Here is a 15,621-nt window from a genome sequence, read left to right on the forward strand (position 1 = left end):
GATATCTGTAGGTGTGTTCATGTGTGTCTGTCTACACATGGATATCTGTAGGTGTGTTCATGTGTGTCTGTCTACACATGGATATCTGTAGGTGTGTTCATGTGTGTCTATACATGGATATCTGTGTATGTGTTCATGTGTGTCTATACATGGATATCTGTAGGTGTGTTCATGTGTGTCTGTCTACACATGGATATCTGTTGGTGTGTTCATGTGTGTCTAGACATGGATATCTGTAAGTGTGTTCATGTGTGTCTACACATGGATATCTGTAGGTGTGTTCATGTGTGTCTGTCTACACATGGATATCTGTAGGTGTGTTCATGTGTAAGTACACATGGATATCTGTAGGTGTAGGTGTGTTCATGTGTGTCTACACATGGATATCTGTAGGTGTGTTCATGTGTGTCTATACATGGATATCTGTAGGTGTGTTCATGTGTGTCTGTCTACACATGGATATCTGTAGGTGTGTTCATGTGTGTCTGCACATGGATATCTGAAGGTGTGTTCATGTGTGTCTATACATGGATATCTGTAGGTGTGTTCATGTGTGTCTGTCTACACATGGATATCTGTAGGTGTGTTGTGTGTCTGTCTACACATGGATATCTGTAGGTGTGTTCATGTGTCTACAGACGGATATCTGTAGGTGTGTTGTGTGTCTGTCTACACATGGATATCTGTAGGTGTGTTCATGTGTCTACAGATGGATATCTGTAGGTGTGTTCATGTGTCTACAGATGGATATCTGTAGGTGTGTTTATGTGTCTACAGATGGATATCTGTAGGTGTGTTCATGTGTGTCTACAGATGGATATCTGTAGGTGTGCTGATGTTCTCACACCTGTCAAACGTACCATGCTGGAAAGGTGAGTGAGTTAAATGTGTGCCACTGACATCTGCAGTAATGTTAAGTGACAGGCTTCAAGCCATGTAAAGCTGTCTCAGTCGTCTATCCTTCTGAGCTTGGTGGGCTAAGTACCACTGAATTGGTAATACTAACGCGTGTGATTTACAGTGAATAAAGCAGAATAAGTAAACAGTCATTTATTTTTTTCTAGGGTACGGGTTGCTGTGTTTCTCGATACATGCACTGCTCAAAAGTTAAATCTATTGAGTTTGTCAAAACTTTCTGTAAGAGGTCCCAGTTTTGTCAGATGAGGGAATTAGGTTCGGGGATATGAGGCACTTTGCCCAGGATCACACAGTGTAGCAACTATCCAATTAAGGAGGTGTGCCAACTGTGCATCAAATAACAAACGTGTGAATGGGTTCCCTCTGGGCTCTGAGCGCACAGGCACACCCCAGCAGGGATGTCCCCGGCTCAGGGCGCCGCCCCTCGCTTGTACTTAAATCTCAGAAGCAGCCCTGCACCTCAAGTGCCACCCGCCCTCCCTGAAGCACAGACTGAAGCATGACGGCCCGCAGCATCCCTGGACTCCTCCTGCCCCTGCTTGTCAGCAGCAGCCGAGGCGGAGCCCAGTGCAGGCGGCCCCTGGCAGCGGCCAGCCGGGGCCCCCTCAGCGTCTGTCAAAGGAGCTTCGGCTCCACAGCCCTCCTTCGGGACAGCGCCGCGCACTCAGGGTGAGTTCACTGCAGCCTTACTTTCTGTGCACCGCTCGCGTGCGTTCACCCCCTTCCCGACTTTTCCCCACTTCCAGTTCTTGCTTTTCTCTTCCTTCCTCTTTCTTATTTATTTTCGTCTTCCGCTCATATCGCTGTTATCTCTGTCTATTCCCTTCTCACTCTTCCCGTTTTACCTTCTTCCTCCTCTTTGACTCTTCCCTTCATCCTCTTTGATCCTTGGTATCTCCGCTTTCCCCCTCTCACCCCACTGTCCAGTCTAAACGTTCTCTTCTGTTTTACACCTCTTACGCTATCCTTCATTCTTTTGTTATGTTCTCCCTTCTTCTACTTCACGTTTTTTTACACGTATGAAATTCCTCTTTCCTTTTGCTTTCGTCTTCTTGTCCTTTCACTTTCTCATATGCTGCTGGTTTCTTTCCGGTTCTTTTCTTTCTGTCTTTGTCTTCCTGCCTTCCATCTTCCTTCCTTCTTTTCTACCTGCATCGTTCATTCTCACCTACATTCCCTTTGTTTGTTTGTTTGTTTCCTTCCTTCTTTCTATCACGCTCTAATCCTTCTTCTCTGTTTATATTTATTACAAAGAGCACATTTAGATGACGACTCCAAATATCTGTTCCCTAAACAACCAATGACATTAAAACTGAGCGTGGGGTGCCCCTGAAATACACTAGCCTTTTACTTATTGAGTATTGTTTTAAGTTAAAACTTAGGGGTTAAGACAATTAAGCCGGGGTTCGCAAATATCCTCATGGATGAACTTTTTGGCCTGGCACCTCTGTGGGTTCAGGCACCTGCTGCAGACATCTGTAGCTTGTACAAGTAGCGCACTCCATTGCATCTTAACCTCAATCCACGCCATAACTGGTATGAACGGAGTCAGACGTTCCTGTCTATGGAATGTGTGTCTTAAAGCCGGATTTTGAGTTGGGCGGAGTTGAAACCCTTCCATTTCTGTAGGAAGCCATAGGCACAGAGAAGAATCCACCGGTGGACTTTCCTCCGCCTCAGGGACTGCTTGGTTGGAAAACTCCAATGATGATCTGCCCTCTAGATTCAGCACTGCCCGCAGAAAGTAGTTGCTGGCCTAACAGCTAGGTTTGCACTATATAAATCCCTAATAATCATCATGTATAGATAGATGCTCTAAGTTACCACCCTACTTGCCCTTAAAGTTTCACCCCTCAGGCGTACACGAATGGTGGGAACAGCATCTCTTTCAGTTTTCGGGGGCTTATCAGTGAATATTGAGGAGGAAGGGCAGGCAGCAGTTAATGATTTGGAGTGAGTGGCCAATGAGCTTTCAGAATACAACAAATGCACTCAACTTCAACCCCACCCTCAAGCAAACGCACCCATTGGTTAGTCGGCTTCATGTCTCTGCTTCACAATATCACTGAATTCAGGAGAGCTCAGATTGCACCAGTAGTTCATGCGCGCTCTCTGAGCCTTCTACTGGATAATGCTGCATCAGCAATGGGTAGATGGTGCTTCAAGATTTCAAAGCAAATTTACTAAGAGGTCCATTAGGATGGCGGGCGGACCCTGGCGGTGCTGGGACCGGCCTCCAGTGGTACGGCGGTCCCGCACCGGCGATTAGGATGCCACCTATGGCGGGGGGTAAATGGGTGGTGGGTGGGGAAGGATGTAGGCCGGATCGCCTCCGCCATGCAGGGGTGGCGATCCGCCCTACATCCTAGTGGGCCTCAAACTGTTGGCGTAACACGCTGTGCTGCGTTGCATCAAAGAGTGGGAGTAATACTGCTCCACATCTACTCCTCCAGCGCTGGTGCACTTTAGGTGACAGTATGCACACCCCTGCATCATAGTGCAAGGGTGTGGGCATTCTGTCAAGCGTAGGGGACTCTCCCAGTACAAAGGCTGTGCTTTAATACTTTCCCCACTTTCTACGCACGAAGTACAGTGCAGCAAACATGCAAAGGTGGAAAAGTGTGGAGACTTTTGAAGGTTTCTCACGGAGGCGTAATGTGTTGGTCCAGATCTCTGTCTACAAATGTTTGTAAATAGGGATTTGCATCAAACCCCACACGTGGTCGCATTGGAACACCCATATACCACCCCTGGTACACCTCTTTGCCCAAAGCTAAACATTGTCCTACTTTGGGCTCCTTTAGGCAACTTTCCAATGTCAATCATGATTTGCGCTGAAAAGTAAAACCCAACACAACACTTTGCGCTGGGTTTGAGTCACTTTTGAGATGCAAACATAGTGCGCAGGGTCAGTAAATCTGGCACGCAATCTTCATTTTGTACGCATTTTATGTTTTAATAGCACGTTCAGTGTGGAGGAGTGGGGGTTTTGACAGCTACTTTATGCAATGTCCAGCTGACAATGGCCAGTTCAATTGGTCCCATCTCACGGGGGCCGCCTTCATCCAGTCCTGTTTTTTTCTCACCAGGAGCACTTTGCACGATGCAAATTGACGACCCGCGCGTATAATTCACAGACGCACAATGCTTTTGGCTAAAAAGCCAGGAAATGAGGGTGGTTCTCATTATGTGGTCAGTTGGCAGCTCGAAGTCCCACAATTGTTAGATTTGAAACCATTGTTTTTGTAATTTTAATCTCCATGTTGAATTACGTAAGAGAGGGGAGTATCAGAATATGCAATTTTTATGCAATTATTACAGCTACTCCAATCAAGTGTCTATCATTGGAGCCTAGGCTAGAACTGCCTTATTGGTTGTTTCAGATGGTTTTGATTTAGCAAGTGCTGAGGGTACCTTTTACCATGATACACTGGAGGCTTTTTTATTTTGTTGTTTTTATTCTTTTTTTCTGTTTTTCTATTACTGTTTAACAGCCTTAAGAATGATCTATGGCGCTGAGAGAGGCAGGCGATGGATGTAAAACCTCACAATTGCTTCTCCTCAGCATGTGAAAGAGTTTCCTCTGATGATAATGGAAAAACTAAATATCTTTCACTTAACAAGATGTTTTGCAGAATACGTTTATATGTAATAAAAGTGGCTCCAACCCAGTAACATTAAAAAGCTGATTCATCAGGAGTGAAGCGGACTCATTTTATATAAGATTTAGGGCCTGATGTACAAAGAGACAGGTTGAGCACAGAAATCATACAATGCATACAGGCCAACATTTTGAAACAAGAAAAAGTACATTGAAGCAGAGGCAATTTCATGCGGGCGGGGGAAGCTAAAAGAAAGCCATTTTTGTGCTTCAAAAATCGGGAGTCTCCCGCATGAATTGGGCCTGTTGACCTGCATGAAGATGGATGCTGGCTATTTGCGGCCTATCTATGAGTTTGCGACTTCACCTATATACTAATAGGTCACATCACAAAATCAGTAGTTACAGGGGGGCCATAACTACCTGCCTAATTAACCCCCTCTGTGCCCATGACGAGCTGGACTCGTCATGGGCCGCGGTTGCGCTGTGCCCATGACGAGACCAGCTCGTCATGAACCCCGCCCGCTAATGAAACGCCCGGCACAGGGCGTGGAAAGGGCGGGGCACTGAAGGGGTTAATATTGATTGGCTACAAACATATGGATAGTTGTCTGAAAGGAGCAACAGACCACCACCACTTTGCTTACATTCTCAAAGTGGAAACTTGTATTTTTTTTAATGCAGCCCGTTTTTCTTAAAGGAACTGGTGCCATTTTAAAAAAATAAATCCCATCTGTGAAGACATTGTGAGTAGCAGGCAGTGTTCACCTGGATCACTGCCTGCCCCCTCCCCCCTCACGGAAGCCTACTAACGCAATGCCCTTGGCAAATGGGCCATCACTTCCTTTACTCCTTTGAGGAATTAGTACCATATCAATGATTTTTAACCACAGCTGTGGTCACAAACCATTAATGCATTTCATTGTGGTGTGCAATTAGTAGGGGACACCCCTTCATGTCTCTTTTTAATTGCGATTCAGAATGAGTCAATAATTCTCTTTTGTGGTTTGTAAAGGGCTTTCTGAATCGCCAAAGCGGTTTAGTTGATAGCAGAAAGCTATTTGAGGTTGCAAACCCTGTTATTTTACGAATTGCAAGGTTTGTGACATGATTATGACTTTACTCATAAGGACCTTTTCCCCATCTATTATATATGAAACATAGTGTGCAATTTTATAAAATATATAGGAAGAAAGAGTTGGTCAAATTTATCTGTCACAAAATATTTCTAGCTTCATGGGCCAGATTGTGTTCAGGAGCTTTAGGCTGTTTGATGTCCCATATAGAGTCTACCTGCATCTACCACACACCAGAGCAAAGCAGTGCACTGCACAGCCAGAGCGAGGTTTACAAAAATCAGGGCCACAGAAATTATGTGGCAAACGAGGGATAAATTATGTGGCAGGATTGACTGCATTATGCGGCAAGAAAAGGCAAATTATGCGGCATAATTTTCTCTTTTTACACTCGTTAACACTGTCTGGGCATAGGATGCAATAGATTAGTACCAGTTTAAGACCCATATATAGCAATAAGTCACTGAAAGGTGACCAGTCAACCTTCGCAAAGGACTTTCCACTGCGCTACAACACATGTTTCTGTGTTTCTAGTAACTTTTAAACCGTTTGAGCTAGAAACAGTTTTTTTGTTAAAATATGCAAATTATGCAGCAGATGATGGAATATTTGGCAATGAGGCAAATCCATAAAAAATGCGAAAAACACTGCAGCCGCATAGTTGCATAATTCCAGTGGCCCTAACAAAGATGTTGTGCTTGTGCAGACTTATACAGAAAGATGTTAAGTGACACAAAATCTTGCAAGAGTATTTACTTTCCGGTGCAAAATTGTATTTTGCACTTGGGTCCTATTCACTTTGCACTTATTTTCATGAGTGTACTTCATGGGGACGTTACTTGAGTGTCATTTGTGTGGCACAAACACCCATAGGTTTTGCCGCACAGCCCAATCTACTAAGGTAGCTAGATTGGGCTTTGCGTCTAAAACAAATGCCTCCTGAAAGCAGGGACTAACACAGAAAAAGTGTTTAATGTAAAAAAAAAAAATCCACACGCTACATGTGAGTTGAACTGCACCGCACTAGGCCCTAGTATAATTTAAATTAAACTGGCATGATTTGCATACTTTTGTGAATATTATTTTACATTTGTTGTGCAAAATTCCCGTAATTGCACCATCATGTCATGTAGTTTAATTACACATTATTTGCAGCAACATTTTACTGCACGCGCATGAGAATAATGGAGATGGTCAGAATTGCAGACATCACTTGTGTTTTTCGAGGTAATTAATCCCCGCAAAATGCATCCTCGAACCAAAAATGAGAGGAATAATTTTGTGCTACAAATATTGAGCCAGGTGACAGATTTACATTTTTCATAATTTTCCTGAAATTTCACGTCATTAAGTGGAAGTAAACTAAACAATTGTCATATACCCCAACACAACACGCCAAGTCTACGTCGATTTGGTATTCGAATAGAGTGCTTCCAGTACAAACCCTACTCTAGAAAACCTGCACACTCCTGTGCACCATGGCAGACTGCTTGCCACTGAATGGGCAAGGATTCTCTGGTACAGTGTGAAGCTGTGTGGTCCATGCACGATGCCTGACTATGTGCCATGGAACCTATAGTCTAGCTTATGATGGGCCCAGTCAATGCTCTGGGAAAAGGATATTCAGAGCTAGAGGCACTGCACCATTAAGGCAGTTTCTTTGTCCTAGCAAATAACCTGTTTTCAGACCATTTGAGGCTATTTTTTGCAATCTGGTGCCCTCTTTTGGCTAGTTATAGTAGCGCTGCAAGGCAACTTCCTGAACATGGCCCAAGGTCATTGGCGGCTCGCACCTTAAATGTCGGATGGGGCAACCACTGACCAGCAATGCCTGGTCAATGACAAAGCTGTCAGTCATGGCTCGTTTAGAACTCCTTGCCAGTCAGTATCAGAAGAGAGGACAAATTTGTTAATTTTAGGAAAAAACCTATATAAATACGGATTTACATAGTTTCCCTTATCTTTAAAACTCTTTTAGCTTTTTAATTCACTCACTCCAAATCAGTCCAATAACGCTGGGAAGCCCGTTCTGGGTAGTTGTGCGCTTTATAAATCCTGTAGAATGGAATAGAATAGAACTAAGAGAGTTTATAGCGAACCATGACTGAGAGCCCGGGCAACGAGGCTGAGGGAAGTGCGAGTCTGACAGTGCATCAGCGGGTTCGAACTTAGGAAAGGGAAAAATATAATGGTAATAAATTCGTTTTATTGTCTTTTTTCATTTTTCACCTTTTGCGGCGCTGCCAGCAGGGGGGTGATGCTCCTCTGCCATAACAGTGGGACCACCGCTGCCTACGGTGCACCAAAGTCTGTCTGCCTGGGTTGTGCAGCAGAAATCTTTGTGAGAAGTTCTAGGCGAACAGATCTCTACACATAACATCTGCCTCAAGTGGGACATTATTTAGTGGAAACTAAAAGCTGATTCCTTCATTTACATAACAAAAGCTCTCCTCAAAGAACGTATGGACTCTATAATCCCCGACAAATTTGGTATTAGAGACACCCAATGTCACTTTGATAATACCATATACCATACCTCACCTTAAAATGGCACATTTTGGCCAAATTCACCAGGTTGTGGGACAGGCTGTTTATGTAATAAATACTAGGACGAGAAGCACTGGTAAGCCCGAACTGATACAGTGCTTATTTTGTAAAAAATGAAGTGCCAGGGCTCTCATCAGGCAGCCATTGCAGCTTGCACCACACATTGCCCCAGCCATGCTGCCAAAGATCGTAACTACACAACTACTAGCCATCACACTCCTACAAGTGGGACAATTCGGACTATTGCAGGTCCCCACAGCTATAAAAATGGTTGGACGGCAGGGAATAGTCATTTTTAATGTATATTGAATTAAAAACAAACCATTGTTGTGATTATCTCTAAATTAGCCAGACAGCACCACCTTATGGCAGACTGTCAAAAGTGCCGGTGTTGACACCAAAGTGCTGAGCACCGGAAACCACTGGCTCAAATTAAGCACTGCTGCTTGGGAGGGGGGGAGTGGGGGGGAGGGGGGGGAGGTCCATGTGGCCAAATGTTACATGGAGCTCGATTCAATTTATACCCTTCACTTAAGAACCATATGTTACAAGTATATCTAGTGATTATTGGTCACCTTGAATGTATGGACAGAATCTTTATTTATTTTTATTTTACAGTTTTATATAGTGCAAACTTGACCCAAATCTGGTATCAGAGCGCTTTACATAGCACCAGTTGCATTACATGAGGACACATTCATTTTTTTTGTTAGGCACATGGAAATTAAGTGATTTGCCCAGAATTACAGGATGTTCAGCTTCATTGCCGAGACTTGAACCCAGCTCCCCAGATTCGAGGTCGACCGCCCTAGCTGTTAGGCCGACTCCGCTCTTGCCTGCAATACAATAGTGGGTTAACTAAAGGTGTCTGGGTTTGGGCAAAGGACACTCAATTAAGACTGTACCATGTCTGGAAGTTTCTTTGAACACATCCCTGACATTATGAAGACGAAGAAGCTGGCCATGGCATTGCATAGCAGAAATGTGCAAAGTTTCCATTCTGCGGATGGAATGGGGGAAATCTATGGCTTTTGCTTTTCACAAAATGTTGAGGGTTTTTTTCCACTGACATTTTTTTTTCTCCCAAAAATATCCTGGCGGGCAAACTCTCTTAAAAGTTACTTTGTGCATATTATTTTCATTTGAATGTTTCACATGTTTTTTGATCAAAAATAAGTTAAAAATAGTACTTTCGCGATATGGGGGCTGGTGGGTGGTGGAATTGTTCAATACAATCCATAATTGCAGAACTTTTTTTCTCCTACACTTAAAAGAAAAGCACAACCTTTGTATACTGTGAAGTAAAACCCCACAAACTGTGAGAAAGACAAACCATAAAGCCCTTTAAAAAAAAACAAATTAAGGGACATTTTAATTTTTTTTGGGAAATCAAAACTTGTAAATAGTTCTGAATAGTTCCCTGGTGAAGTTAGCTGCTCAACACAATCTAATAAATGTTGTAAGCACATACAACAAGTGTGACACTGATATAAAAATACAAAAACACATTTGAGCAACAGGTTATTCAGGACATTGAAGCAGTAGAACATGTTTGGGTTTAAGCGGCAGGCACAGACAGGCTATGGTGCTATGGTGGATTCTACAGTCATAGCTGCAGGGTATAAATACAATGTCCTTCCCCCACGCCAGGGACCCGCCCCCTGCGCTTTACATGGTTATTGCAGTATCCATGGCAACAGTGCTCACACGTGGAGAAAAGTTCAAGGCTCGTGCAACCATAGATAAATTGAGGGGCTGACAGCCAAAAAGGGGAAAGGCCATTCTAAAAAATGCACAGTTACGGAAGGCCAAGGCGAATCAAAAAGTTTTTTTTTCTTCCCATTTCTGATATGTAGTTTTAAAGTGAGCGAATGAAAGTAATTTCGCGATGAGGAGGAGGTAGGGGCAACTTACATTGCTGCCAGCTATCCTCATGCTTGGTCAGACTGGCAACCACAATCATCCTTGTCAAGCATTTTCAAAGCAGTCCCACAGAGAGTGAGTACAGAAACTGAACTCCACGCTTTACTGAGAGGTTTTAAGAGGGATGGATTCCTACCAACACATAATAGGTAAAAAAAAGAAATTAATAAACGGACCAAATTATGTATTTGACTGCACAATCTGTCAAATATAGTGGCTAAAAAGACATAGGATTTATCGACAATTTTGAACGGAAATTAATAAAATAATCTAATATTCATATATTTTTATAAAACAAATTAGCGGCAAGTTCATAAATTAATATAAAAGGACCCTCAAGCCTATTAATTGACCAGTTTGATTTAATTTATTCCTCTTTAGTTGCCTATAACTTGACATATGAGATAATATGGGACTCCCATTGTACAATCAATAGCAAACCAAGAGATACCACTTTCATCCAGTGCTTAATTTGAGCCGGTGGTTTCCGGTGCTGGCACCGGCACCTACTTGTCACCACCGGCCCTTATGACAGTCTACCATATGGTGGCGTTGATTGTCAAATTTTGAGATAAGCACAACAAGGAGCGCGATGGTTAGTAGTTTTGTTGGTACTGTCATTGGCAGCACTCACAGGGAAAATGGGTGGTGCAAGCTGCACTGGCCTCCTGACGAGGGCCCTGGCACTTATTTATTCAAATTAAGCACTGCTTTCCGCCTAATTTTCTTTAATAATGTTGGCTTTGAAAATGTGCATTCATATCCCCGACCTGGTTACCAATAAGACTATAACCAATGGGTGACAGCGGGAAAACCAACTATCACCACAAGGGGTAAGAAAGGTAGACGTAGGGATACCTCCTCCCAAGTATAAACTTCTCTTCACAAAATTGTATCCAGACCCAAGATGGCTCCTAAAGCCTCTAGAACTTCTAATGGTGGTATATGCCGCTGTTGCGGAAAGGAATTATTTCCTTTCCGCAACAGCGGCATATACCACCATTAGGAGTTCTAGAGGCTTTAGGAGCCATCTTGGGTCTGGATACAATTTTGTGAAGAGAAGATACCAATAAGACTACCAAGATTTCCTACAGTTTCCACCTGTGAAATGTGTATCCTCGAACTCTTCATCTGGAGAGCTCAGTAACATCAGTGCTAATCTGGAAGCTCTCAGCCACCACCCTCTAATGACTTCCTACCTTGTTTCCAGGACAGTTTGGGGTCCTTTCATGCCTGTGCAAAACTATTTATTACTGACAACAATTCTGCTATTAGTTTTCTACCTGTTAGTGGTAAACATTTTTATCACGCAAATTTAACCAAAGAGTGTACCAGCCAGCATTCAAATTGTCTGGTAAAATATTGACTTGTTGCTAAAATAGTTGCAGGGTTAATTTGGAAAAACCTAAGTATTTAAACTTAACTTTACCTAATGTCAAATACTTTTTGACATTATAATTTTTGCAATGCAAAACCAAAGGGGATGATGGACGGAGTGTTGAACATTGCAAGCACTCACCCCCAGTCAACTGATCTGGGTTTAATCCATCATCATTCTTTAGCTCACTCCGCCACCCCAGTTCAGACATGGCCTTATGCAAATCAGTCTGACCCTGTGCCTCATGGGAACAGTCCAGCCCGAACTGCCAAGCCATGTCTTCTCTGGACCGGAAACAAGCATCCTGGGACCGGTTTCTGGCTAATCAGCCGTCATCAGCCTGGCTAGCTTGAATCCAGTGGCAAAGTGAGCAAGGGACCCACGTCTGGGCATACCCTGCCAACTTAGGGCGAACAATGCAAAACCAAAGGGGATGATGGACGGAGTGTTGAACATTGCAAGCACTCACCCCCAGTCAACTGATCTGGGTTTAATCCATCATCATTCTTTAGCTCACTCCGCCACCCCAGTTCAGACATGGCCTTATGCAAATCAGTCTGACCCTGTGCCTCATGGGAACAGTCCAGCCCGAACTGCCAGGCCATGTCTTCTCTGGACCGGAAACAAGCATCCTGGGACCGGTTTCTGGCTAATCAGCCGTCATCAGCCTGGCTAGCTTGAATCCAGTGGCAAAGTGAGCAAGGGACCCACGTCTGGGCATACCCTGCCAACTTAGGGCGAACAATGCAAAACCAAAGGGGATGATGGACGGAGTGTTGAACATTGCAAGCACTCACCCCCAGTCAACTGATCTGGGTTTAATCCATCATCATTCTTTAGTTCACTCTGCCACCCCAGTTCAGACATGGCCGTATGCAAATCAGTCTGACCCTGTGCCTCATAGGAACAGTCCAGCCCAAACTGCCAAGCCATGTCTTCCCTGGTCCGGAAACAAGCATCCTGGGACCGGTTTCTGGCTAATCAGCCGTCATCAGCTAGGCTAGCTTGAATCCAGTGGTAAAGTGAACAAGGGACCCACGTCTGGGCATACCCTGCCAACTTAGGGCGAACAATGCAAAACCAAAGGGGATGATGGACGGAGTGTTGAACATTGCAAGCACTCACCCCCAGTCAACTGATCTGGGTTTAATCCATCATCATTCTTTAGCTCACTCCGCCACCCCAGTACAGACATGGCCATATGCAAATCAGTCTGACCCTGTGCCTCATGGGAACAGTCCAGCCCGAACTGCCAAGCCATGTCTTCCCTGGGCCGGAAACAAGCATCCTGGGACCGGTTTCTGGCTAATCAGCCATCATCAGCCAGGCTTGCTTGAATCCAGTGGAAAAGTGAGCAAGGAACCCACGTCTGGGCATACCCTGCCAACTTAGGGTGAACAATGCACAACCAAAGGGAATGATGGACGGAGTGTTGAACATTGCAAGCACTCACCCCCAGTCAACTGATCTGGGTTTAATCCATCATCATTCTTTAGCTCACTCCGCCACCAGATGTGCCAGATGTGCCCACAGCTTATGGTGTGCTATGTTACTAGTGTTAGTAAAGTGCCCGATTAACAATGGAAACATAGAAAATATCATTATCATAGACTTTAAAACTGAGGAATACACTCATTTATTGTGTAGAAGAAAAGTTTTCACCCCTATTCGTGAAAGGAAGAGTAGAAGATTTAGAAAATTGGGTATGGGTTGAGGGAGGTGAAGCCATACCCAAACAGCAACCACAATTCCTGCCAGAGTGATGTCACAAGCAACCCCAAATTAACCTGTGCTTAACCCTCCGATAGCTTGGCACAAAAGCAGTTAGGCCTAACTTAGAGGCAATGAGCAAAGTATTCATACAGCAGTCAAACAGTAATAAGGTGAAGACACAGCACAAGAAAAATCCCACACAAATTTAGAAAAGTAGAGTAAAAAGTAATAAATTATTTGAGACCAAACAAAAACTAAATCAGTAGAACTGAAGATATGCATATTTTAAACATTTATAAGTAAAAAGAATCACAAAGCACCAGCTGTGGTTCTCTGGTGGCTCTGGACCTAGAATATAGTCGCAAGCTCAGGCTGACTGCGATGGAGTACGGCCCAGATACAGGGACAAAGTTAGGCCCGTTGAACAAAGTACCTAACTCCTGGTTGTGAAACGTTGTGAGATCCCGCGTTGAGGATGCATTGCGCAGTGGCAGCTCCAATGAGCTGGGGTCAGTGATGCAAGGTCTGCACTGAGGATGCAATGCCCAGTGGTGGTTCCAATGGAGCTGTCTACCAGGTTTGTGATGTGATGTCCTGCATCGTTGTTGAGGATGCTGTTGATGGAGGCTTGTGATGCGAAGCATTGTGTTGGTGATTCGTTGAGCAGCGGTGGTAAAAATGAGCTGAGGGCTGTGATGCAATGTTCTGCATCAGGGATGCATCGCGCAGCAATGGTTCCGATGAGCTGGGGTCAGCGATGCAAGGTCTGCACTGAGGATGCAATGCCCAGTGATGGTTCCAATGGAGCTGTCTACGAGGTTTGCGATGTGAGGTCCTGCATCATTGTTGTGGATACCTTTGATGGAGGCTTGTGATGGAAAGTCCTGTGTTGGGGATTCGATGCACAGCGGTGGTACAACTGAGCTGAGGGCTGTGATGCGATGTTCTGCGTCAGGGATGCATTGCGCAGCATCAGTTCCGATGTGGACCTGTGAGGACATGCGCCACGCTGCATCTGGTCTGCCTAAGAGACCACAGCTTGGATGGCAGATCACCTTAAGGCCCACTTCCAAGGGACCAGGATTGGGGTGGGACTACCTTGAGAGCAAGAATCACATCAGGCAGAGTCCAGGTGCTGGGTTCAAGGTGGTTGGAGCCTTTTCTGTCTCCGAGACTCTGATCAGGAGGCCAGCCAACAAGCTCTTGGAGTCCCTCTGGTGGTCTTGGGTTCAAGATGTAGGTCCAGTTCTTTGCACTCAGGCAGCAGGGCAGCAGAGTAGCAGTTTTTCTTCAGCAGAGCAGCACAGCATTCCTTCTGAGTCTTCCAGTGGCCCAGAGGTGTACTGAAGGATTGACGAGTTGGGTTTGAGGGTCCACTATTTATCCTTGGTGCAAGCTTTGAAGTATGAGAAATTTCTAGAGTGTTCCACCCCAGAGGTGCATGGAATTTCCTGCCTCCCTGCCCTGGCCCCAGCTTGTTAGGGGCCACAACAGACTACTTTTTGTGAGTGTGCTGGGGAAGAGCCTTTGTGATGTGCAAGTGTGGTAGGTGACAGTTTCTCCCCCTAACAAGTCAGATTGCCCATCCTGCCAACACCTATTCCCCCTTTGTCTAATTGGCAGGGAGCGATACACAAAGACCAGCTGCCAGCTAGACCTAGTCAATTGACCCAGGATACAGGCTGCGGGCACCAAATGGTTGGGACAAGGAAATGCTAACTTTCTAAAAGTGTTATTTTCAGAATTGTGACTTAAAATCTAACTTTACCGTTAAAGAGGGTATTACATTACAATTCCTTAGACACCAAACTCAACATTCCTACATGCTCCCAATGGAAAGTCATCACTTGTTAAATGTAATAGGACAACCCACTATGGGAGAGGTAGACCTTGCAGTAGTGAAAAACAAATGTAAGAGTTTTTCATTACTATGACATGTAAAAGTAAAAAACACATGTCCAACATTTTAAATACACTGCATCATGCCCTATGGGCTGTTTGTGGACTACCCTAGGGGTGACATATGTATTAAAAGAAAGGCTTAGGCCTGGTATAAGGTTTATTTGACGAGGTCAAAATGGCAGTTTAAAACTGTACACACGGGCTGCAATGACAGGCCTGAGACATGTTTGACAGCCTACTTAAATGGGTGGCAAAATCAGTGCTGTAGGCCCACTATTGCATTTAATTTACAGGCCCTAGGTACATGTAGTACCACTTTGCTAGGGACTAACAAGTAAATTAAATGTGCCCAATGGGTACAAGTCAATTTTTCCATGTTCAAGAGAGTGAGCACACACACATTAGCACTGGTCAGCAGTGGTAAAGTACGCAGAGTCCTAGTATCAATGAAAACACGATCAGCAAAAATGGAGTAGTAAGGCAAAATGTTTGGGGGAAAACCACCCTAAGGCTGATAGGTCTGAAAAAAAAAATAGTTTTTGCATAGTTCCACAGGAAGTATT

The 15,621-nt window shown here is 44.4% G+C and overlaps 1 protein-coding gene across 1 annotated transcript in view; it reads left to right on the forward strand.

Moving 5' to 3' along the window:
* Positions 1 to 1,383: 1,383 nt before the first annotated feature.
* LOC146829593 (adrenodoxin-like) overlaps positions 1,384 to 15,621 on the forward strand; it is a 106,743-nt gene continuing 92,505 nt past the window's right edge. The window contains exon 1 of the mRNA XM_085608291.1: positions 1,384 to 1,587. Within this exon, the coding sequence (XP_085464417.1) occupies positions 1,418 to 1,587 (170 nt within the window). The 5' untranslated portion in view covers positions 1,384 to 1,417. The remainder of the gene's footprint in view (positions 1,588 to 15,621) is intronic.

The sequence above is a fragment of the Triturus cristatus genome, chromosome 5_2, assembly GCF_964204655.1.
Source record: "Triturus cristatus chromosome 5_2, aTriCri1.1, whole genome shotgun sequence".
Taxonomy (NCBI): Eukaryota; Metazoa; Chordata; class Amphibia; order Caudata; family Salamandridae; genus Triturus; species Triturus cristatus.